General features: G+C 51.9%; 2 protein-coding genes and 1 non-coding gene across 3 annotated transcripts; 1 reads left to right on the forward strand and 2 right to left on the reverse strand.

Moving 5' to 3' along the window:
* The first annotated feature begins 4,041 nt into the window (after positions 1-4,041).
* Positions 4,042-14,089, forward strand: SLC1A5 (solute carrier family 1 member 5). Its single transcript, XM_065898618.1, has 8 exons — positions 4,042-4,610; positions 6,935-6,977; positions 7,420-7,467; positions 8,681-8,847; positions 10,592-10,825; positions 11,608-11,802; positions 11,947-12,081; positions 13,855-14,089. The coding sequence occupies exons 1-8, from the start codon at positions 4,042-4,044 to the stop codon at positions 14,087-14,089; spliced, it is 1,626 nt and encodes a 541-aa protein (XP_065754690.1).
* A 3,019-nt stretch (positions 14,090-17,108) lies between these two features.
* LOC136141606 (U6 spliceosomal RNA) lies at positions 17,109-17,212 on the reverse strand. The gene has a single exon (XR_010657776.1). It is a non-coding gene; the product is annotated as a U6 spliceosomal RNA (small nuclear RNA).
* Positions 17,213-22,010: 4,798 nt separating this feature from the next.
* On the reverse strand, positions 22,011-23,498 carry FKRP (fukutin related protein). The gene has a single exon (XM_065899584.1). It carries the CDS (start codon positions 23,496-23,498, stop codon positions 22,011-22,013), a length of 1,488 nt encoding a protein of 495 aa, XP_065755656.1.
* Positions 23,499-25,286: the final 1,788 nt, after the last annotated feature.

Consider the following 25,286-nt stretch of genomic DNA (forward strand, 5'->3'; position numbering starts at 1 on the left):
GCCCTCCCAGTTCTGGTCAAGCATCCCTTCTGGGCTCCTTCATCCCAGCCCCGCTCACTCTGTGTTGTCACTGTCTGAGGATGGGTCTGTCACCCCCTCTGGACTGTGCTTCCCTGGAGGATAGGGCCAGGACTGTCTTGATCGTTGCTGGGTCCCTGGCACCTCCCAACATAGGGCCCAACACTGATCAGAATAAATGATAGTCCCTTGAAGGAAATGTCCCTGCTTGGGGAGGAGTCAATTGCAGGGTAGCTGGCGTGTCAGATAAGAGTTGAGGACGCAGAGACACCTGAGGTCAAATCCCTGCCCAGGTTGGGGTTAGGCCGCAACAAACCTCATTATCCCCTCTGCTTCCAAGTCACTAAAACAGGATTGATCGCAAAGATTAGTGAAGATATGATAACTTTTTTTTTTTTTTTTTTGCGGTACGTGGGCCTCTCACTGCCGTGGCCTCTCCCGTTGCGGAGCACAGGCTCCAGACACGCAGGCTCAGCGGCCGTGGCTCACCGTCCCAGCCGCTCCGCGGCATGTGGGATCTTCCCGGACCGGGGCACGAACCCGCGTCCCCTACATCGGCAGCCAGACCCTCAACCACTGCGCCACCAGGGAAGCCCAGATATGATAACTTTTGACATTACTTCAGACAGGGTCGGAAGCCTCTCCTGCTGCCTTAGAGCTTTGCACCTGATCTTCCCTTTGACTAGAAAGTTCTTCGCAGATTGTCCCGGGGGGCTCCTTCTTGCCATTCTGGTCTCATCGCAAATGTCACCTCCTCAGAGGGGTCCATCCTGACTGCTCCCTCTCTCTCTTCTGTGCAACGGTTTCCTTTTCTCCAGCTCCTATTCCACCTGACAGCCCAAGTTCATTTCCTTGTCTCTCTTCACTAGAATGCTGGCAAGGAGTTTTGTCTGAGCTTTTATTTTTTTATTTTATTAAAAAAATTTTTGTATTGAAGTATAGTTGACTTAACAATGTCGTGTTTGTTCCCGGTATACAGCAGAGTGATTCAGACACACACACACACACACACACACACACACACATTCTTTTTCATATTCTTTTCCATTATAGGTTATTATAAGATATCGAGGGAATTCCCTGGTGGTCCAGTGGTTAGGACTTGGCGCTTTCACTGCCAGGGCCCGGGTTCAATCCCTGGTCGGGGAATTAAGATCCCGCAAGCCACGGCAGCATGGCCAAAAAATAAAAGATCATGACTATAGTTCCTGGGTTTTTATTTTTAATTTTTTTCTCACTGTGGAATCCCTAGAAACTTAAACAGCAGTTGGCCCTTAGTAAGGGCCCGAGGAATATTTGTGGAGCGAATAGAATGCTCAGCAATTGTCCCCTCGTGTTTTGATCGAGGGTCACCGTGTGCACCATCAAATTTACGCTCACACTGACTCTAGGACAAATGAAGAACCTGATGCTTAGCTGGTAAGTGGTGGCGCAAGGATTCGAACCCGTGTCTGTGTAGCTTTAGTGCCCATGTGCCCCGTGTCTAGCACAGAGCCGAGCACGTGGGAGTTTAACATGAGTTTGTTGAATGAATATGACTTCAGACTTGGAGGGTGGAATGGGGAATGGGGGATTTCCGAAGTAGGTGGCGTGGAAGCTGGGAGAATTTGGGAGGGGAGAGCGTCCAGGAGACACAGCAAGGAGGTCTGCAAGGCCACTGGTGCCTGGGTGGTAGGTCCATCAGATCCTGTGCAAATTCTCAGATCCTGCAGGATGTCATCACAAGCTCTCAAAGCTCTTTCCCAAGCAGGGCTAGGGCTAGGGCTGGCAGTGACCAAGTGACCAATGCCCAGCAGTGTCTGGAGCTGGTTGGGGCCCAAACCATGTTCTTCAATAATAACGACAATAACAACAACAGTAGTAGTAGTTAACTTTATTAAGGGCTAACCTATACCCTGTCTAAATGCTTTGAACATGGGATCTCATTTGCTCTTCAGCACCCAAGGAGGTCTGAGCTACTATTATTCTTCCCATTTTACAGATGTGGAAACAGGCTCATAGAGGCGATGACTTGCCTAAGGCCCCACAGCTGCTTCAGAAGGAAGCCTCCGATGATCACTATCCATCTTCTTTGAGCAAGTGTGGACACCTGATATGTTATCAGAGAACAGGCCAGGTGGGGAAGGAATTAGGATTTCAGTATTGCCAATCACAGCTGATTCCCTTTAAGGTTAGGGCCTTGAGAGGCAGGCTTGCAACTCCCAGCCTCCCCAGGTGTGGCCTCAAGGCGAGTGACTTCCTCTTGCCATAAGCCCCAGTTTTGCCCATCTGGAGAATGGGTAGAATAGTGGGCCCAACCTCACCAAGCAGTTACAAAGATCCCAGTGAAATCAGGCATGTCATCTGTCAAAAATCAGCAGATGTCACTTACGGTTTGTGCATTTTGTGAAAAAGAGGACTGCAGACAGGGAATTCCCCGGCGGTCCAGTGGTTAGGAGTCCGTGCTTTCACTGCCCAGCGCATGGGTTCAATCCCTGGTCAGGGAACTAAGACCACGTAGAAATATTGAACTGTGATTAATAAATGCATACATACTGAAGTGTTTAGAGGGAAAGTGCGCTGGTATCTGCAACTTTGACATGCATCAAAAGGAGGTAAATGGGTGGATGGCTAGAGGGGTAGATGAATGGTTAGAAATTTTATATAGAAGTACCGTGAAATAATTGTAGACGCTAGGTGGTGGGTATATGGATGTTCACTCTAAAATCCTTTAAACTTTTTTGTAGGTTTGAAAATTTTAATTAATTTTTAATAATTAAAAAAGGGGGAAATATCTGGTGAAAGCAAAAACATTAGCACAGTCATTAAACTGAATTATAATTTTTAATGGATGAATTGCAAATTGCGTACCTAGGGGGAAGTGGATGACAGTCCTAATATAATAACTGCCATTAATTGATACGTGTGGGGCTCTGAACTGAGAACTTTTATTTTGAAAATTATTAACATTATTAAATAAATCAGTCCATCTCATTTAACTCTTACACCGATCACGTGAGGGATCTGTATTTTACATTCGAGGAATTGACGAGAAGGGACAAAAGACCGGAATTTAGGGCGGAAGAGGAGTTTCAGGCTAAATTGATTTGCAGACCCGCGGATCACCTGGCCCTTTCTAGAGACCCTCGCGCCAGGCACTTTTGTGGCTTAAAGGCCCCCAACCCAATACCCTCCTCCCAACGCCCCGCCCCCTTCGGACCCGCCACCCCCACCCCACCCGGACCCCGCCCCTGAATGTAACCATTGTTTTTCTGCCTTCTGTATGGGTGACTTGGCCCTACTCCAGCCAAAGCCCCGCCCTGGAGGGCCCTGAACCCGACCGAGCCAATCGGCACCGGCGGGTTTGTCCCCGTTCTCTCAAGCCTCGCCCCGGGTGCTTAATCCGGGCAGCTTCCGCCAAACAGTCTCAGAGCCACGCGGCGAGCACGGGGGGTCCGGTCTCGGCTAACAGCTGATTCTTCCCGGGATCCCGGGCCGCCGCCTTCGGCACCCAGGGGATCGGATCTTCCCTCCTGGACCCGAGAGCCTGGCCCCCCCTCTTCCCGGAGCTCTGTCGTCCGGCTCCCAGACTCAGGCTCCCCAGCTCTCCGTTTCCAGGACCCAGGCACCCCAGGTCCCCGCCTCCCGGATCTGCGCCACCAGGACCTAGCCTCTTGAAGACCTCTGCCGCCTGGGCGCCTTCAGCCTTCCGGAGCCAAGGACCCCAGGTCCCAGCTTGAGAAACTCCCGTATTCCTAATCCCCAGGGTAAAGAACCCCAGGTGCTCCCACCTCCCAGCTTTCAGCGCCGGGCGCAAACGAAGAGCAGAGGAGCCTCAGCGCCCAGCCTAGGGAATCTCAAACACTCCAGCTTCCAAGAGACAAGGAACTTAAGCGCTGTGAACTCACAACTCCAGGGAACCCTCCAAAGTTCCAGCCTCCAGGCTCTGTTAACTTAACAAAGTTTTAAGAAACGAGAGCGTCCTGGGAAGGAGCCCCAAGCGCTCCCAGCTTCCAGGCTCTGAGGAACCCCGGGGCGTTCATCATGGTGGCCGATCCGCCTAAGGGAGACCCCAAGGAGTACGCGGCGGCGGAGCCCACCGCCAACGGTGTCTCGGCGTTGGTCCCCCTAGAGGACCTCGGCTCGGCAAAAGGCGGCTGTTGCGGTTCCGGGGACCAGGTGCGCCGCTGCCTTCGCGCCAACCTGCTGGTGCTGCTGACGGTGGTGGCAGTGGTGGCGGGCGTGGCTCTGGGGCTGGGGGTGTCAGGGGCCGGCGGCGCGCTAGCGCTGGGCCCAGCGCGCCTGGAGGCCTTTGCCTTCCCGGGCGAGCTGCTGCTGCGCCTGCTGAAGATGATTATCTTGCCGCTGGTGGTGTGCAGCCTGATCGGCGGCGCGGCCAGCCTGGACCCGAGCGCGCTCGGTCGCCTGGGCGCCTGGGCGCTGCTCTTTTTCCTGGTTACTACACTGCTAGCGTCGGCGCTCGGCGTGGGCCTGGCGCTCGCACTGCAGCCGGGCGCCGCCTTCGCCGCCATCAACAGCTCCGTCGGGGCCACGGGCTCCGTGGAAGAGGCCCCCAGCAAGGAGGTGCTCGATTCGTTCCTGGATCTTGTGAGGTCAGACCCCGCCCGCCCGGTGGAGGGGTTGGGGGAAGGGGGTGGGTGCTTCAGCCTCGTGGGGAGGGGACGCGTGTTAGGGTTGGCCGGAGTCGCCACGTGGACGGAAGAGGGGTTTTGGGTCCTCCGTGTCCGGGACATCCCCAGGGCCTCAGGAAAACAGGATGGGATAGTTGGGGGGAGCTCTGGCCTCTTGAGGGTCAGGGTACGGAGGGTGAGAACAGACTTCTGGAGATTTCTATATATGGGGGCCTGCGTACATAAGCGGGACCCCACAGGAGGGTGGTAGGGGCGTGGAAGTCTTATAGAGGGAGAAGTGATGCTTGGCGGGGTTGAGGGGGACATAAGAGGGTCTCTGCTGTGAGGGGGGAGGATCCTGAGGGGAACTTGGAGGGGGATCTTTGGGTGGCCAAGGGCCCCAGGATGGGGCTTCTGGATAAAGGTTTAAGTCCAGTGTCTGGATAAAAGTTCTGGGAGCCCTGGGTAAGGGGCCCCTGCAGGACCTGAAGAGATCAGAATGACCCCCCACCAGGCCCTCTTCCCACGTGGTTCCCCACACGACGTGTCCCTCAGACAAAGCCAGGTCCTTTTTTCAGCCTCTTTTCTCCACCCAGTTCAGCTGGGCAGGACCCTGGCTGGCTTCCCCTTTATATGTTCCTGGTAGGTAAGTCCTGCCACCTCCACAAACTTTCCATCCCATTTCCTACTCTGTCTGGTACCCGGCCGCCCTCCCCTCGCACTAGGCTGCCCAGAAAGGGGGCAGATTCTTTTCTTTTGGGCCTCTGCTCCCCTCCCCTCAAGAATGGCTCTTTCCCCCCCTTTTAAGGAGGGCAGACTGCTGGATCCACATGGCCTTGCCTTTGAGGCCTGCTGATTCAGTGTCGCCAGGTTGGTTGGGGACTTCCTGGAAGTGGGGAAGGAAATGATGAGTCACGGAACAGGGTTCCCCTCAGTCTCTTGGGGCATCAGTGCAGGCCGATATTGCGGGCAGGCTTGGTGTCCAGAAATTACAGCAGATGGGCACCTTCTGGCTGGGGGAGATTAGCTGTGTCCTGAACCCAGCCCTGGCTGGCCTGGGTGTGGGTACAGGCCGACCTGCAGACGGGCACACCCACTTGAAGTTTATGTGTGCAAGCTTCCCCGTAGTGCCCAAATCCACGTAACTCATCTGGCCGGCCACTCGGCGACTTAGCTGGAACATCTCAGAGCCACCCGACTTTATGAGCCATTGACACACAACTGGACACGGGCACGCAGACGCTCACTGATGCCACTGACCACACCAACATGTGGAACACTGCCTAAACACAGCTCAGGAGCACATGCACACTCCCATACGTGCCTCCAGGGCCGCACACCAACAGGATCACACATATCTGAACACTTAACCTGCGCCCCCAACCGGATACCAACACCCGATAAACTACCGACCACCGCCAGCAGCTGCGCACCCACGTCTTTGGTGAGAGGGAAGATCCGAGGTTGCCGAGTGGTTGGGACTGTGGCACCAGCTGGCTGGTTTCAAATCCCAGTTTTGCCACTTCCTAACGGCAAGTTTCTTCACCTGTCAGTGCCTCGGCTTCCTTTTCTGTGAAATGGGGATAATAGTGCAGGGCCCTGAGGGCTGTCAGGAGCATTAAATGAGTTGATTTATGTAAAGCACTCAGTACAGCGCCAGTAGTCACCTTGGCTGTTAGTTTTGTCTTGCCCTGAGGCACACGGGGCCACTGTCCGACTTCTTTACATGCTCAGTGGGGTTTAACGCGCGTTTAATCACACCCAGACACCCTCACACGAGAGTGGCTGCATAAACACAAAGGCGCATTCACAACACAGTCAATCCTTGTGCTTTCTCACCACCTCTTCCCTAACACACCCAGATCTTCCCCACAGCCTGCAAGCCCCCAGGCAGCCCCCAGGGCCAGCCCTTTCCTCAGCCCTCCCAGGCCTCTAGGAGGAAGTGGCTGATGCAAGATGTCCAGAGTATTGAGGGTGCTGAGTGTGGGATGGAGCCAGGCCCCGTAACCCTGCCCCAGCCTGCCTTGGGAAGCGGGCATTCCTCACCCTCAATCCACATTCCCTCCGGGGTAGAACACCAGCCTCCTGGGCCCCAGGATTCCAGCTGAGACTCTGCACACCCTGGAAAGATGTGCAGGCCCAGGTCCATCTCTGCCTGTCTGAACCTGGCTGAGGCATGGGTGAGGACCACATTTGGGTACAGATGGGGCCTCCAAGGTGCCCCTCGCCCCAAGAGGCCAACCCAGTTCCCCTGACCTCCTCCTGTGGTATCTAATACTCCCCCCCCACCATGTTTATCTCTGCAGAAATATCTTCCCCTCCAACCTGGTGTCCGCAGCCTTCCGCTCAGTGAGTCCTCTGGGGTGTCCCTCAGGGTTGGGGGGTGGGCAGGGAGGGAGGCAGCCAGTTCCAGCCCCTTGGCGCCTGATTTTGGGTGGTGCCTGGAAAAACGCACGTGCCCACATATTTACAGGCCATATTGCAGGGCTCCTGGGTGATTTCTGAATGAAACCCATCCACGCCCCTCATGAGAATATGGGTTCTGAGCCCCCTCTGGGTTCTAATTCTAGCTGTGTGACCCCGAGCAAGTGCCTTTACCTCTCTGAGCCTCAGTTTCCGCCTCTGGAAAATGGGGGTATGAATAGTCCTACTGCAGCAGGGTTGCTGGTGGGATGGAATGAGATCACGTTTAAGGGAAGCTTAGGGCGGGCTTTGAGTATTGTCAGTGCCAGGATGGGGTGGGGGAGCCTCGATGACAATTGATGCTGACTCTTCCCAACCCCACCTGCAGTACGCTACCTCCTATAAGGAGAGATTGTTCAACGGAACCCAGGTGAAGGTAAGAGCTGGGAAGGCGGTGGGGGGCCCTGCACCTTGGTTTTTCCATTTTGTTCTTACCCTGGCCTCGTCTGCCTTCTGGGTCTTCTTTTTTATTTATTATTTTTATTTTTGGCTGTGTTGGGTCTTCGTTGCTGCGCTCTCTAGTTGCGGCGAACGGGGGCTACTCTTCGTTGCGGTGCGCGGGCTTCTCATTGCGGTGGCTTCTCTTCTTGTGGAGCACGGGCTCTAGGTGCGCGGACTTCGGTAGTTGTGGCACGTGGGCTCAGTAGTTGTGGCTCGCGGGCTCTAGAGCACAGCCTCAGTAGTTGTGGCGCACGGACTTAGTTGCTCTGCAGCATGTGGGATCTTCCCGGACCGGGGCTCGAACCCGTGTCCCCTGCATTGGCAGGCGATTCTGAACCACTGCGCCACCAGGGAAGTCCCCTGGGTCCTCTAACATTTGGGCGCAATCTGTTTTAAACTCTCTGAAGCCCCTCCCCAATTTCTGTCTTTTCTGCCTTTCTGGAATCTCCATTTTGTCCTCTCTTCTCCCTCCCCACAGCCACACTCAGGTCCAGGCTCCTCTTTTCCCCTCCCTTCCCACCCCCTCCCGCCCACCTTCAGCCTGGCAGCTGGAGAATTCTTTCCAAAGCACAAACCTGACCCAGCCTCTTGCCTGCCTAAAGCCCTGTCATATTCCCTAGTGCCCTCAGAAGAAAGCCTAGGCTCCTCGCCATAGTCCCCGGGGCCCCTGTGAGGTCCTGTCCCTGCCCATCCACCCACCCAGCCTCATCTTGTGACTCTGCCTGGCCCATTCTGCTCCAGCCACAGTGAATTTCTTTCTGTTCTTTGAATGCCTAAGTTAGAGTCATTTCAAGGTTGTTGCATATTGTTAACTCTCTCTAGAAGAGGTAACAATACCCCTCCTCTCCCTTTACCTTGTTCACCCCCGGTCTCTGGGTCTTAGCCCCTTCCTCCAGGAAGCCCTCCCTGATTCCCCTCCTCCAAGCTTGGCAGCACAACCTTCCTTGGTTCCCATACTCCCCTGGATTCCCCCGTCCCAGCCCCGTCCACTCTGGGTGGTCCCTGGACCTGGACTGTGAGCCTTGGGAGGATGGGGCCTGGGGAATGGTCTCGTCTCTGCTGGGTCCCAGCAGTGCGCAGGACAGGCCCTCAGTCACTGTGCAGGTTGACTGAATGGCCCCGCCATCCGCATGTGTTCTTGCCCAAAGGTGCCCATGGGGGTTGAGGTAGAGGGTATGAACATCCTGGGCCTGGTGGTGTTTGCCATCATCTTTGGCGTGGCCCTGCGGAAGCTGGGGCCTGAGGGAGAGCTGCTCATCCGCTTCTTCAACTCCTTCAACGATGCCACCATGGTGCTGGTCTCCTGGATCATGTGGTAAGTGGTGGGAGAGGGGGCTGGTGAGGCGGGGTGGGGCGATCCTCTGTCTGCTCCTTCGAACTGTATGCCGTGAGAGCTAATACTGATCCTGGAACCTTCTCGATCCTATTGGAAGGTGACAAAGAGACCGCCAAGCTGTGGCCGCAGCCTGGCTAATGCATCTCGGTTTCTGAGATTTCACTGTCATCAAATGTTTGCCTTTGGATCAATAATGGAAAATAGTGCCTGCTTTATAGGTTTATAATTAAGATGACATGAGTGACTGAGGTGTAAGTAAAGCACTTAGAAAGTGTTTTAAATGTCTAGCACCTACTGAGCATTCAGTTAATGTCAGCTACGATTATCACCATTATGTATGAGCTTTTGTTAAATGGCCTCAGATAATGAGGGAAGAAAACATGTGCAGAGGCCTTCAGCTTCACCCTTGCCACCTCCCCTGTCTCATCTCCACATGGTGTCACACTGATTCTCAGGACCCATTCTGGGTCAGAAGGTCAGAAATCAGGAGGTTGGCTAGGGCTGCTGCATTTTTACCAAATCTCCCCCAACCCCAACCCTGATTCCAGGGTAGCTGACATCTAAGAAGCTGCTGTGTGGAACTAATAGAAACACTTGGTGTGTGGGTAAGAGCAGGCTCTGCAGCTGGGCAGCCTGAGTTCCTATCCCGGCGCTACTACTTCCCAGCTGTGCGCCCTACGACAAGTTACTTATCCCGCCGTGCCTCAGTTTCCCCATCTGGAAAACGGCGTTGATAGTACCAGGCACGAGTGAGTTAATACGTGTAAAGTTCTTGGGACAGTGCCTGACCTATAGCGTGCCTACAGTAAACAAGCTTAGTTAATATTTGTCAAGTATTTGTATAATTTCTGGGCACATCTCACTGGCTAGAACTTGGGCATTTGGGCAAACCTAGGTGCACAGGTGGCTGGGAAATGGTGCTTTTCTTCTGTAACTAAAGAGGAGAAGGGGTTTGGAGACAAGTAGCCATAGCGATCAGGCAATCAGGGAAGTGATGTTGGGAGCCCTCCTGGCTGGGAGACACATGCAACCCCTGGGATCTTCCCTCCAGGAGAGGGTGATAATAAATCCCAGCGGAAGTCTATAGACTTCACTTACTGTGTACAAAAAGCTTTCAACTCATTTCAACTGGCATCTCATTTCATCCTCCCAAGATTCCTATGAGGTTGGTAGCATTATGGCCCCTGTTTTACAGACCTATTTGATTTTAATTCAATGATAGCGGCAAGAGATTCAAAATAGGAGCTCCCTGGTGGGGTTGTGGTGAAGATTCAGTCCCGTTCAAGGGCTCGGCACATCATAAATGCTTCATACCTGGGAGTTGTCATTAAGACATGAGCCACGGTTTTTATTTTTCATGGTGAGAGAGTGTATTGGTTTATGTCATATTAGCTGCTGTAACAAACAAACCCAGAATATGAAAATGATATGCATGGTGGGTGTTTCTTTCCCGGTCATGTGTTAAGTGCAAATCTGGTGGGTGTCTCTACTCCAAGTGGTTGATAGAACCGCCCAAACTTCTTTTATCTCCCCGTGGCGCTATGTTCAAGGGGAGAGAATGGAGGGTGGCAGGGGAGGTGCCGGAACGTCAGCCCACATTGCTGTGGGCGCTTCCTGACTTTGAGGGAGGCTGAGAAGTGTGGTCAGGCCATGTGCCCAGCACAATGCCTGGCCCTGGGTGGGCACATGGTCAGAGGTGGTGATCTGTCTCCTGGGTAATTAGGTATGCCCCTGTGGGCATCTTGTTCCTGGTGGCCGGCAAGATCGTGGAGATGGAGGACGTGGGGATGCTCTTCGCCAGTCTCGGCAAATACACCCTGTGCTGCTTGCTTGGCCACGCCATCCATGGGCTTCTGGTGCTGCCGTTCATCTACTTCTTCTTCACCCGCAAGAACCCCTACCGGTTCCTGTGGGGCATCGTGACGCCGCTGGCCACTGCCTTTGGGACCTCCTCCAGGTGTGACCTTGGGGCAGACCAGGGCGGGGTTTTTAAGCTTAAGGGGCCTGGAGCAGGCATCAGATGTCTAAAGACCCCTGAAATTTTGTCTAGGGACATGGGATCTGGGTAGAGGGAACCGCCCCCCCCCCCATTAGGAAACTACTGCCTTGGAGATTTATTCCTTCCTTCCTGAGAACCCCTCCCCGTCCCAAGGCCTGGCCTTGGGGGACTCTAGTGCTTTACCCTGGATCCAACCTCTAAAAGCTCCTTCCGCCTCTCCTGAGTAGTTTGTCCATCTCTGCTGGCCCTGTCCCCTCAGGATCCAACCCTCCCTATAGCAGCATCCCCAAGAGTACAGTAATTCTTAGTCGAGGTCTGTTATTGGTAGAGATGGGGAAGGGGTGTGAGTCAGTGAGCGCTCAGACATTCTAGAATTTAGTTATGAATTTTTATGTGTATTTTAAGGAGTCGCCGTTGGTGATCTCCCAGGGGTCCAAGATTCCCTATATTTTGGAATGCTTCCATTCTGTGGGATCCCTAGTGCCTTCTGGCTCTGAGAAGAGAAGGGCATGGCGAGGCGGGGAAGGCTAAGGGGTGTGGGTGGAGTCCCCGGGTTCATGGGAAGCAGAGGTCTAGGCTGGTGGGCAGAGCTTGCGCCTGAGATGAGGTGCTGTGTGGGTGGGGCCTGGGCCAGGGGATGGTCAGGGGAGGTAGGTGGGGCGTGGCTTGAGCGGTGGGCGGGGCCCGGTCGGGCTGGCCAGGTGAGCTGGCGCCAACTCAGATCTGCGGTCCCCTTGCAGCTCCGCCACGCTGCCGCTGATGATGAAGTGCGTGGAGGAGAAGAACGGCGTGGCCAAGCACATCAGCCGCTTCATTCTGCCCATCGGTGCCACTGTGAACATGGACGGTGCCGCGCTCTTCCAGTGTGTGGCTGCAGTGTTTATTGCACAGCTCAATCAGCGATCCTTGGACTTCGTGAAGATTATCACTATCCTGTGAGTGCGCGGGCTGCGGCCAGGACCCCCAAGGCACCTGACCCCTCCCTTGAGAATGGACACGAGCTGGGAGGAGCAGCCCCACCCCCACAGCTTCTCCCATTACCGAGCGGCCTCTCCCTGACCTCTCCTCTCCTCCCCCAGGGTCACCGCCACAGCATCCAGTGTGGGCGCCGCGGGCATCCCCGCTGGAGGTGTCCTCACTTTGGCCATCATCCTCGAGGCGATCAGCCTGCCGGTTCACGACATCTCCTTGATCTTGGCTGTGGACTGGCTAGTGTGAGTGTGGTTCGAGGGTTCGGGGGGCTCAGGGGTACTCCTGAGAAAGGGGACGAGCAAGAGGGTCATTGAGAGCCTCTGAGCAGAAGAGAGGAAGGAAGGGGTTCTAGAAGGAAGGGGAGGGGACCTTACCTTGAGTGTTCCAATCAGAGGGAAGAAAGGGATCTTTGGGGTTCCGAGAGGAACCCCAGAAAGGTAGCATGTCCCAGTGGTTAATAGAGCAGACTCTTAGACCAGGCTCCCAGAGCCACTGTTGCTAGCTATAATGACCTTGGGCAAGTACTTAATCTCCCTGTGTCTCAGTTTCTCCATCTGTAAAATGGAGAGAATAGTTCCTCCTGGAGGATTAGATGACTTAATACGCGCAGCTTTCTTAGAACTACTTAGAACAGTAAGTAGAAAATGCTACGTAATTGTTAACTATCATGATTAAGCTGTTAAGAGTGTAAAAGATTAGAAGACAGTCTGGCTTCAAAAGTTAGAGAGTTACCATGTGTCTTAGCAATACCACTCCTAGGTTTAAACCCAAGAGAATTGAAAACATGTCCACAAAAACTTGTACCTGAATGTTCACAGCAGCACTTTTTTTTTTTTTAATTCAACACCTTTTTAAAAAAATTAATTTACTTCTTTGGCTGAGTCAGGTCTCAGTTGTGGCAGGCGGGCTCTCTAATGGTGCATGGGTTCTAGAGCACAGGCTCAGTAGTTGCGGCACATGGGCTTAGTTGCCCCGAGGCATGTGGGACCTTAGTTCCCCGACCAGGCATCGAACCTGCGTCCCCTGCATTGGAAGGCAGAGTCTTAACCACTGGACCACCAGGGAAATCCTCATAGCAGCTCTATTCATAATAGTGAACAGGTAGAAACAACCCAAATACCTATCAATTGATGAATGGATAAACAAAGTGTCATATGTCCACACAATGGAATATTATTCAGCAGTAAAATGGAATGGAGCAGTGATACAAACGTACGTGCTACGACATATGACCCTTGAAAATATGATGCTAAGTGAAAGAAGCCAGACAAAAAGGACCACATTGTATATGATTCCATTTATATGAACTGTTCAGAATAGGCAAGTCTATAGACAGAAAGTAGATTAGTGGTTGCCTAGAGCTGGGGGATGGGAGGAAATGGGGGATAACTGCTTAATGGATATGAGGGTTTCTTTCTGGAGTGATGAAAATATTCTGGAATTAAATAGTGGTGATTGTTGCACAACCCTGAATAAACTAAAAACCACTGGGTTGTATTCTTTTAAAGGGTGAATTTTATGATATGTGAATTGTATCTCAGTTTTTTTAAATGGGAGGAGAAGGACCTGAGGGAGAACTTAGTATTTCAGAAGAAGAAAGAGGCATTGATGGGTCCTCTGGGGCCCCAAGGAAAGGGAGGCATGATGTTTTGAGGTTCCAGAAGGAACAAATCTTGTATTTGATTGGAAGAAGGATCTTTGGGGATCCAGGGAGGATGGAGGAGATCTTTGGGGTCCTAAGGCAGAGAAAGCCTGATGGGACACTTGGGATTGTAGGGGAAGGAAGATGGGTAGGAGGCTTCTGGGGTTCTAGAGGAAAAGATCTTTAAGGTTCTAGAGGAAGGGATATTTGGGATCCTGGGAGGATGGAGGGATGAGCCCCTAAGAGGAGTAGAACAGGGTTCTGTGAAGGAGGGCATGATGGGGACTTGAAGGTAACAGGCAGGGAGAGGGGAGAGAGTTGGGCCCTGACCCTTCCCCTCCCACTCACTTCCCCCTCACTGTTCCCCCTTCAGCGACCGGTCCTGTACTGTCCTCAACGTGGAAGGTGACGCCTTTGGGGCAGGACTCCTCCAAAATTACGTGGATCGCACAGAGTCCCGCAGTTCAGTGCCCGAGCTGATCCATGTGAAGAGTGAGGCGCCCTTGGCTGCGCTGCCGGACCACACCGAGGAAGGGAACCCTCTCCTCAAACGCTGTCCAGGACCTGCTGGGGACGCTGACACCTGTGAGAAGGAATCAGTCATGTAAATCCCAGCAGGGACCCTCCCTGCCCCAGTCGGGGGGTGGGGTGCTTTGGACATTGGAAGCACGCGGCATGGATGAACGGACAAACAGGGCCTCTTGGAGAGTCCCACCCACACGCTCGGGGAGCCACAGGCCTCAGCTTCCCTCCCTGCCATGAGATCTGGGAGGCCTCACTGCTGGGGTATATGCGTTTGCTTGCGTGTGTGTGACTGTCTGTCCCCAAATCTCCCCAGTCGTCAACTCCTGTCCTCACCCAAGGCTAGGAAACAGCAAGATGGAGAAGTAGCGGCCTCCACACCCCATCCTGGGAGCCTGCATGGCCTCGTGTCTCAGGGCGCAGGGCACCATGGGAAATTCTTCCCTCTTCGAGCAGAAGGATGTTCTGACAGGTTGCTGGCTCCTTTGATGGTTATTTTGGTGGCTGTAGCTCTAGCTGTGTGTGTGTGTGTGTGTGTGTGTGTGTGTGTGTGTGTGTGTGTGTTTTCTGTGACTCTCCACGGTACCATCCCACCCTGTCTCCAGGCCCTCTGTTCCCTTCACAGTAACAGAAACACTCCCGGGAACCCTGAGGGGAGACTGAGGACACTCACTGCTGTTACTCCAGAGGATGCTTTTCAGCAATACAATTGTCAAGTATATCTAATGTTTTCCAGAGTTTGACTAAAAGTGCTAGCCACACAGAAAACAACAAACAACAACAAAATGATAAATTGGACTTCATTGAAATAAAATATCTGTTCATCAAAAAACACGCGGCCAAAAAATAAAATATATATATATACACACACAGCACTGTTGGAAACCACACCGAGATACCACTACACACACTTATTGGCATGGCAACAAACAAAAGCATTACCAAGTGCTGATGAGAATGTGGAACTGGACAGAGCCTATGCATTGCTGGTGGGAATGCAAAATGGTCCAGTCACTTTGGAAAATCACTGGGCACTTTAGGGCTTCCCTGGTGGCACAGTGGTTAAGAGTCTGCCTGCCGATGCAGGGGACACGGGTTCGTGCCCCGGCCCGGGAAGATCCCACATGCCGCGGAGCCTGCGTGTCCGGAGCCTGTGCTCCGCAACGGGAGAGGCCACAGCAGTGAGAGGCCCGCATACCGCAAAAAACCCCCCAAAAAACTGGGCACTTTAATATCAAAGTATATTTTAAAATATCTACTTACCATGGGGCTCATGAGTCCTGCCTCCTGGGGATTTACCCAAGAGAAATGAAAGCTCCTATTCACACAAAAGCTGGTACACACATGTTATAGCTGCTCTCTAATTGCCAAAATTTAGAAACAAATCAATTGGATTAGCTGGTACCATCATCGTTCGATGGAAGCCTGCTGGGCAAAAAAAGTATTGATATACTTAACACCATGCATCCCACAGATAACATTTGAGTGAAAGGAACCAGAAATACTACATGCCTTCCAATTCCATTTATAAATGAAAGTCTAGAACAGGCTAAACTGGTCTATGGTGAGAGAAACCGGAACAATGGTGACCTACGAGGATCTATATATAGATCAGGAGAGGGCGCAAGGGAACTTTCTATGACACAGCAAATGTCCTATATCTTGAGATGACTGATGCTTACACAGGTGTGAACGTTTGGAAAAATAACCGGTACACTTAAGATGTGTGCATTATGTACCCTAGGGATGTTAGCTTCCAGTTAAAAATTTTGTCCCACCTGTGGTAAATTCATTTCCAACTATAACCACCTCCATAGGAATGCAGTTACCCCTAGATAACTCACTATCCTAGTAGTCCCAATAATGACTCGTTCTGTTTTTTTTTTTTTTAAACCCCCAATTTGCTGTGAATCAAAAACCTGTTCTGCAACTGTTTTCAGTTCTATTTGAGTCCCGGACGCGGACGACACCAGTCGAGACTCACCTGTTCTAACAGGATCCTGTCTTGTGCATTGTTGAAGCACGTTACCCGTGACCGATATTCTCTCCCGCTTCCTAGGTCCCTATGTAGACTTCTGCCAGGTGCCTGGAGGCACCACCAATTATAGATGTTACAGCTTTGGCACCTTTTTTGGGTTTATGTAGTTACTTCTGATCATTGCTGTGTGGCAGGGAAATATCATTCATCTCTGATTCTGTGCAAAATTGTGTATTGTACACAAACATAGCCACTAATGAGTTCATTAAGTGTTGAATAAATTAAGTAGTTGTTTTCAATGATTTCTATTATGCCAGAAACCTTAGTGGGTTGTTACGGAAGTGTTTAATAAGAGTGTTGAATGATATTTGGGGAAATCAGTTGGGGTTTTTGGATGGAGCTAGGAGTGCATTATTTTCCTCACTTGAAATAGCTGTTTACTGCCCAATTTTCTATTTCATGCTTTTGGGAGAATGGATGAGATTTAGATGATGAGGGATGCCTATTTAAAGAGATACACACCTACACGTGTAATATTTTGCATGTACAATCTATGTAGAAAATCTATGTACATACAACTGGGCCATATTTCACCAAACGGTACTTACCCATTTTTTAATTTTCTTAAAAATTTTTTTAATTAAAAAAATTTTTTTTTATTTTGGCCACGCTGTGCGGCTTGCAGGATCTTAGTTCCTCGACCAGTGATTGAACCCAGGCCATGGCAGTGAAAGCGCAGAGTCCCAACCACTGGACCGCCAGGGAATTCCCACTTACCAAATTTTTTCTATTCCATTTTTAAAAATTGAAGTATAGTTGATTTACAATGTTGTGTTAATTTCTGATGTACAGCAGAGTGATTCAGTTAGACACACACACACACACACACACATATATACATTCTTTTTCATATTCTTTTCTATTATGGTTTATCAGGATATTGAACATAGTTCCCCATGCTATACAGTAGGACCTTGTTTATCCATTCTGTATATACCAGTTTGCATCTGCTAATCCCAAACTCCCACCCATCTCTCCCACACCCCCTGCCCCCTTCGTAACCACAAGTCTGTTCTCTATGTTTGTGAGTGTGCTTTGTAGATAGGTTCATTTGTGTCATATTTTAGAAAGATACGGAACGCTTCGCGAATTTGCGTGTCATCCCTGTGCAGTGGCCAAGCTAATCTCTGTATCATTCCAATTTTAGTGTATGTGCTGTCAAAGCAAGCACTCTATTCCATAGAATATGGAATTCCATATGCTGAGCATATGCCATTAGTTTGCCTAAAATGCTGATCTAGGTCATATAGAAAGACTGGAGCCATGTCAAGCCTCCTCGGTATTGCTAGGGTCTCAGGTGACTCCCAGACCCTGTCCCCACTAGGACGTGCACTCCAGGAGGAAGCCACCTTTGTCCTGCTCGCGGCTGCATGTCCAGAGCCCAGCAGAGGTCCTGGCACATAGTAGGTACTCAATATTTGCAGAAGGAATGAGTTGGGCTCCAGCTACAGAGCCTCCTCGCTACAAGAGGCTGTTGCCCTGGTGCAGACCCCGCTTCTGCTACCTACCAGCTATGTGACTTTGGGCAAGCACTGCCAGGTGTCACCATCTGGTGACAATGGCTCTGTTACGCCTCACCCAAAGGCCGCTGATGAAGGTTACATAAGAGCAGAAGAAAAAGCCCTGGACAGCCACTCTCTGGAGCCTAGCCTCCATCTCCTCCCCACCCTTTCTCCCCTGCTCCACCCACTCCTATTATTGGGACACCCCTCTTGCTTTTTCCCAAGGAGACTGGCATGGGAGGAAGGGCTCGGGCTGGCCTTGGATTGGGCTTGGGCCCGGGTTCAAGCTCAGAGTGACAGTCTGGCGGGCAGGCAGCGTCATGACTCAGCTTTGTCTTCTAGTGACAGATCAGTGTTTCTAGGCCATTTGGCCCCTCTCCACCATCTGCTTTTTGGGGGTCAACCCTTACTGAGGTATAATTTACATACAATAAATTGCATCCCTCAAAGCAGACAACGGGATGGGTTTTGACAGATACATACACGCTTGAAAATCCACCACCACAATCAAAACACACAGCATTCCTACCTGCCCCCAAACTTCCTCGTGCTCCTCTGTTGTCTTTCCCTCCTTCCCCTCCCAGGCCCAGGCCACAACCGATCTGCTTTTGGTCCCTAAGGATTCGTTTGGACGCTTCTAGAATTTCACATTGGTGGAATCATATGGTATATGACTTTTTGCATTGGCTTCTTTAACTCAGCATAAATGCTTTTGAGGGTTAGCCATATTTTTACACATATCAGTAGTTCATTCCTCCCCCCCCCCCGTGGCCCCCCCAACCCATCTTAATCACTGAGTATTCCATTGTCTGGATGTACGGTTTGTCTCATGTGTTCACGGACATTGGGTAGTTTCCAGTTTGAGTTAAAGTGCATAAAGGCGCATTTGTAAACGTGTCTTTGAGTGCCATTCACTTTTCAGAGCAAATATTTTGTAATGTCCAGGGGCGATACCCGGAAGATTTGTTACTTGGTAAATGCGTTGGCTCGTCCCACAGTCCCTGGGACCCCCTTTCCTCCCACTGTGCCTAGTGTTAACCCCTGGGCTGCTGGGTCAGGGGGAGACCCAGGGGGTCCCCAGGGAGAGCCAGGAGGGTAATAGTAGGGGACTCTTGGCAGTGACCATTTACCAATGGATTAATAACCCACAGTTTAATGCTTCTGTGTTTAAGTTCACAGATGATATAACCCACGGGCACGTGATATTAAAAATGATTCCAATAAACAACAAGGTCCTACTGTACAGCACAGAGAACTAGATTCAATATCCTATGATAAACCGTAATGGAAAAGAATATAAAAGAAAAGAATGTATATATATATATATATATATATATAACTGAATCACTGCTGTACAGCAGTAATTAACACATTGTAAACCCACTATATTTCAATAAAAAATAAAAATAAATAAAAATAAAATAAAAGCAAATACTTCACACACACACACACACAAAGCGATCCCATTGCCCCAACTGTAAGAAAAAGGAGAAATAAAAGGATAGGAATTTAAAATATGCATTTCAATATGCAAATGTGCGGGGCCACCTTCCTAGAACCCGAGGAGGGAGACAAACATTTACACCTGAAACATAGGCCGCTCCTGACGCGGCTGTAAACATGCGGTTTAGGTGTTGAATTACCAAGAACCAGGTGGAACGTGGTTTTCTGATATTGTTGACAATCCTTGGCCAAGTTTCAAACAAACCACAAGCTTCCCTCATCTTACGTGGTAGTTGCACTTCCTGGAAAAGTCAGAACCTATGAAAACCATCTAAAAAGACTTTGTGTTTGCCTAAGGAGAGTTAGGTTCTAGGCTCAGATCTTTCTTAACCAGGTTTTTCCAAGTAAGGCTAAAATTTCGTTAGTTTGAACTAGTATGGGTGGGCTGGTTGTTAAAGTATTGAAATACTTCTGGCTGGTGAATAGTATAAGAGTGAGTGAGAAAGTGTAAAATTCAATAATACATACTGCGATAAATTGTTCAAGTTAGTTGTTGTGATGGGTTTTCTGTCATCCCATTACTTAGTTGGTAATAAACATATTGAATAGACAAAACTATTCGACAATATTTTAAGGGCTAGGAAAGTTTCAGATGTAATTGCTGTTAGTTCAGGAACAGCAAAGAGAGGAGAAAAACACCAAGACACCGCAGTTGCTGCTAAGAGAAATTCTTTATCTATTGAGATCTCAAGTCCTAAGGATTCTCAATTTAATGGGAAGTTGCTAAAAGCATTTGATGCGGTTCCCTTATCAAACCACAGCTAAGACAAGGTTATTTTAAATATACATATGTACATATATAACATGTTATTTTATGTATATACAGCGGTGCCAATCAAGAAATCACACCAACAATTTCTAAATGAAACAAAACCATTACAATGATTTACGAGTGATTTGAGCTTCAACTTACGTTCTTGGCAACACCTTAAAGAAATATGTATATATAGATAGCTAATATTGATTATTTTGAGAAAAAATATTTTAAGATGTGACGCGGATATTGATTTATGTATTTATATTACCATGCCAGCTGCAAAATATTTTGAACATCACCGCCTTTCATGAATGCCCAATGGGACATTTTAAAATAAATAGTATGTGACAAGGGACCCTGCTTCATTGTGTGGAGGTGCCCTGCATATATTATAAGACATCTCCATCCCTGGGCCGTGCCTTCCAACAGCCAAGAGCACGGTCCGATCACAGCAATAACCCAAATCATCCCCATATGTTTCCAGAATGCTCCCTGGGAACCCAACAGACTGCGAGCCGTTGGCAGGTTCAGTGGTTAAAAACAGAGGCTGCGTTGTAAGTCAGGCTTCGTATGTCTGAGCCTCAGGAGTCTGGGCCAAATCGGCATTTATCTTCTCTTGCTGGTGTGTGAAGCCCCCTCCTCCAAGGGCTTCACGCTTCTGCAATGTCACCAATCCCTGCCACCCATTCAGTGAAGCAGTGACTTGCCTAAGGTCACAAAGAAAGTAAGTAGCCAAGCCAGGAGCCACATCCAGCCCTGACTCCCGACCCCTTTACCACCCAAGTCCCTCACAGCACTCCTGTGGGGCGAGGGTCACCATTAGCCCTGTTTCCCAGGTGCAAAGCCAAGGTGAAGAGAGTCAGAGTCACTGGTGGCCCAAGTTCACAGTGGGATTTGGATTTGAAGCACTTGGATTTGAACCCAGGCCTCTCCCACTTCAGAGCCCGTGGTCTCAAAGCCAGGTGCATACACCCAAGGGATGTGCGCGACAAGTCACTGGGATGAGGCTGGCAATCAAAACCCTCTCTATTTATTTTTAATTTTAAAATGGAATAATTTAAGCCTTATTACTAATATACAGAATGCTAGTAGTACCTGGATATAATTTATAAATAAATCTACCTATTGGAGGTACATGCCCAAACAGTATTTCCTCTTAGGTGCACGATCACGAGAGGAAGGCTGCTGTCGCTTTACCTGCTAAGCCGTGTGGCTTCCCAAAGCCCCCCTTGGGTACTATCACCAGAGAGGGGCATAGCAGGCAACGGCAATGCAGGCTACAGACGGACAGCCTGGGTTCAAGTCCCCTCTCTGACACTTCCCAAGCTGTCTGACTTTGGACAAGTGGCTTTACCATTCTGGCCTGTTTCCTCATCTGTGAAATCAAAATAACAGCAGCTCTCACCTCAGAGGGGCAAGGTGGGGGATAAGCCGGTTACTCCGTGTGAAATACTGAGAACGATGCCTGACACACACTAAGTGCTCAGTATACGTGAGCTATGATTATTGTTTACCCCACCTTGCGAGTGGCTAACAGGTGCAGAGAGCTAAAATAATGAGGTAACAGTTAAATGGAGGGGGCCGGGATCCAGAACCCGGTTCTTAACCACAGCCACACCTCAGAGCCTGTTTGCTTCTCTGCAAGATGGGGTTACGAGCAGCACGCACCTCACAGCGCTCTCCCAGGAGGGAAGGAGGTCGTTTTCAGAAAGAAGGGGATTTAGTCATCCTGTCCTGCCAGGCACGGGAGGCTAGAGGGAAGACCAAAGGCTCAAGAGACGTGAAAGCCGTGGAACAGAGGTCCCGGGCGTACATTCGCCTTGGCCCCAAGGTAGGACAAGGGCGCCCTCTAGTGGCAGAAGCAACCCCCAACGGCCAAGTGTCCTGGGGCTCTTTGTGTGCTAGACCCTGAAGGCACACACTGAATCCTGGAGGAAACCGAGGCGCAGAGAAATTGGGACACAGCAGTCTGGCCCCAGAACCTACACTCTTTCTCCCTCTCTTTCCAAAACTCTGCCCCAGCCCTGGAGCCCCGGTTCTGGAAATTTGGGGCAGGGCACACCTTTGAGGTCCCGGGCTGTGCTGGGCCCAGCATGGTGGCTTGGCATCCCTGGCTTGCCCACCAAACGCCAGCAGCACCAAGACAAAGGACAATGAATGCCCTGTGCCCGAATGTGCTCCTGACTCCAAGATCGGGCGCTGGAGCTTCAGCTGCTTCCTGCCAAACTCAGGAGTGCTGGGTTGGGGTATTCGGGGTTCTCGATGACCCCGGGGCCGAACTTGAGCTCCAGGAAGCGGCGGTAGTTGTTAGGTGCCTGCGCCACGAAGCCGGCAAAGGGCAGGGGCACGAGAGGCTGCAGGAAGTGTTCGGGGAACTCGACATCCTGCCGGTGGTCCAGCCACGTGTCCTTCGTCATGACCCCGTTTCGAGGGTAGAAGGGCCACAGGTCCACGTGCAGGTGGTTGCTCTCGCTGTACTGCACGCGGAAGAAGTCGCCCTCCACAGCCTTCTCCCACACGAAGCCGCGCTCATCCACCACCGAGCCCGCCTCGGCACCCCGCAGCTGCTCGCAGTTGCCCACGTCCTCCAGGTAGATGCCCAGGTCCACGTCGTAGTCCCACGGGATAATGTCCCCGTGGCGGGCCGCCCCCAGCAGCGAGCCACCCTCCAGCCAGTAGCGCACGCCGGCCGCCTCCAGCACGCCCACCACGTAGCGGGCCGTCTCGCGCAGCGCACGCAGGCAGCACGGGGGTGTCCAGCGCTCCTCGTACAGGTAGGCCGGCGTGTCGCCCACCACTGTCCCGAAGCAGCGCGGGGTCTCCTTGTTGCATCCGAACCACTCGAGCCGCCCGCCCTCCCAGCTCACCAGGCGGATGCCCAGCGCCCGCAGCAGCGCCGCCCGCCGCGCCCGCCCCTCGCGCTCCGCCTTCCAGCGCGCGTGGGCCGTGGTCAGCGGGGGCTGGCGTGCCCTGGCGAAGGGCAGGTCCAGCAGCTGCACCGTCCACCCGCGGAGGGCGGTCTGCAGGAAGAGGCCGGTGCCCACGGGCCGGGCCAGGGGCGCCGAGAGGTTGAAGAGGTCGCGGGCGCGCAGGAGAACCACGGCGTCCCCGTCCAGGGCGTCGCAGCGGGGTGCGGAGGGTGCCGGGCCGTAGCGCGCCGTCCACTCCCGCAGGCTGACGTTCAGGGCCAGGCACCGGGCAGGGTTGGCCGAAGCAACGGGAGCGGCCACCAGGCGTGCGCCTCCTGCTTGCAGCACCTCAGCCATGTGCTTCAGCTGGCCCGGTGCCTCGGCCCTCGCCCCGTCAGGCACCAGGGCCACGTACTCGGTGGCCACGTAGGTCTCAGGGCGCGAGGCTGCAGCGGGCCGGTCCAGGGCGGGCTGGAGCAGCGCCAGGCGAACGCTGGGGATGCGGGGCAGGGCGAGAGGCGGGTAGGGGAGCGTGTCGGCTGCCACCACCACCGGCTGGGCTGGGTCCTGCTGCAGGAAGGAGTCCACCAGCTCTGGCACCGCGTTGTCAAAGGCCTCGAACTCCCGCACCAAGATGGTGACCCGGGGGCTGGAGGCAGATCCACGGCGGGAGCCCCTGGCCGGGGAGTACCTGGGCTGGTGCTGCAGCCACGAGACATAGAACAGGACCAAGAGGTTGAGGGTGATCGCGGCTGCCAGAGCAGCCTGGCAGCGGGTGAGCCGCATGGGGCTGAAGTCAGGCCCTTAGCTGGGCTTCCCGGGTATCCTGGGGAGCGAGGATGAAAGGGGAGACTGGAGCTGGTTGTCAGAAACCCCCCCACCCATCCTCAGCCTTGTCTTCCTGTCCCAGCCTTTTCCTTATTTGGTTTCACTTCCGACATTTCCTCCTCCAGGAAGCCCTCCCTGATCCCAGGCTTGGTCATGCAACCCCCTCTGGGCTCCTTCAGACCCCTGGGTTCCCCGACTCTAGCCTACCACTCTAATTCATTAGTGAGTAGGGCCCAGTCTGTGTGAGGGCAGGTCCTGAGCCTGTCTTGGTCACTGTTGGGTCCCCAAGGCTACTCAGTACAGAGCCAGGTACACATTAGACGCTCAGGAAGTTTTTAACCAATGAATCACCTTCCCTCCTTCCTTGTTCAGTCTCACCCTTTTATTCATTGTCAACTTCTCATTCAGATTCGGGTTCAGTTATAAATGCCCCGACCCCATTCATTCCCTGCTCTCACCCCTGATCTCTTCTTCCCTTCCCCGCGCCCCCCCCCCCCACCACCCCGGCCCCGGGGTCAGAGCCTTGGCCACCAAGCCCCTCCCCTGCTGCCTCCTTCTCACTTCCTCAAATCCTCTGCCATCTGGCCATCTCTTTCCTGATGGTCAGCCAGATGTTTTTGGTTTTGCAAGGAAAGCTAGAAATGTTTTCTTAAATCATAGAATTATTCCAGTTTGTAATGTTGGCCACTAATTAATTTTTTTTTTAATGGAATGGGTCAAACTCATACAAACAGGAAGTAGATGGTGGTTGCCAGGGGCTGTGAGGAGGCAGAAACGGGGAGTTGTTGTTTACTGGGTATAGAGTTCCAGTTTTGCAAGATGAAGAAGTTCTGGAGATTGTTTGCACAATAATATGAATATACTTAACACTACTGAGCTATACACTTGAAAACTGTTAAGATGAAAATTTTTGTTATGTGTATTTTATGACAATTAAAAGACCTTTTTTTTTTTTTTTTTTTTTTTTAAAGTAGAGTGGGCTGCATCCAAAGAGGCTGTGCTCCCTCCATAGGGCACCTCCACCTCTATTCATGGGCCACATTCCTAAGCAACCCCCAGGTGGCGCTGTCTCCATGTCCCCATCACAACTTGAAGATGGGGCTGGTCTCCAGCACAGAAGGAATAACTAACTCTCTCTTCTGAGCAGATACTAAAGTTTCCCCATGAAGGATCTTCATAGGTTCTGCCCCTCCCGGAGAGGGGGACGTCAGAGACCCCGCTAATCTTCCTACCTCCTAAATACTTCTGACCCCCTCCTCCCCATTCCCACAGCTCTCCCTTCAACCCTGGTTCACCCAGATCCCCACCCAGCCTCCCACGTTCTCCTAAGTCCCCTCCTCGTGGCAGCCAGAGGGGTCTGCATAAAGCACAAATCTGACCTCTCCCTCTCTCGCTCAGAACCTGCCATGGCTCCCTAGTGCCCTGGGGAGAAAGTCTAAGTTTCTTACAAAGTCCCGCCAGGCCTCGTATGACCTGGCCCTTGCCTGCCACCATTCCAGCCCCATCTCCTGCCATGCATCCTCGAACTCTGTGCGTAAGCCATCTTGGACTTTTCTTCAAACAGATCGTATTTCTAAACCTTTGTGTATCCTGTTCCTCCTGCCTAGAAGAGTCTCCTCTCGATCACCCCTTCTCCCCGTGCCTCTTTTCTCCTGGAGAACTCACTTATGCTCAGGCTTTAGCTCAGATGGCCCCTCCTCCAGGAAGCCCTCCCTGAACCACAGTCTGAGTCAAAAGTCCCCTCTG

Source organism: Phocoena phocoena, chromosome 20 (genome assembly GCF_963924675.1).
Source record: "Phocoena phocoena chromosome 20, mPhoPho1.1, whole genome shotgun sequence".
NCBI lineage: Eukaryota > Metazoa > Chordata > Mammalia > Artiodactyla > Phocoenidae > Phocoena > Phocoena phocoena.

Coding starts and splice junctions, on each gene's coding strand:
- SLC1A5 (XM_065898618.1), top strand. CDS start 4,042: ATGGTGGCCGATCCGCCTAAGGGAGACCCCAAGGAGTACGCGGCGGCG. Junction 4,611..6,934: donor TCGTTCCTGGATCTTGTGAG/GTCAGACCCCGC, acceptor TTATCTCTGCAG/AAATATCTTCCCCTCCAACC. Junction 7,468..8,680: donor TCAACGGAACCCAGGTGAAG/GTAAGAGCTGGG, acceptor TCTTGCCCAAAG/GTGCCCATGGGGGTTGAGGT.
- FKRP (XM_065899584.1), bottom strand. CDS start 23,498: ATGCGGCTCACCCGCTGCCAGGCTGCTCTGGCAGCCGCGATCACCCTC.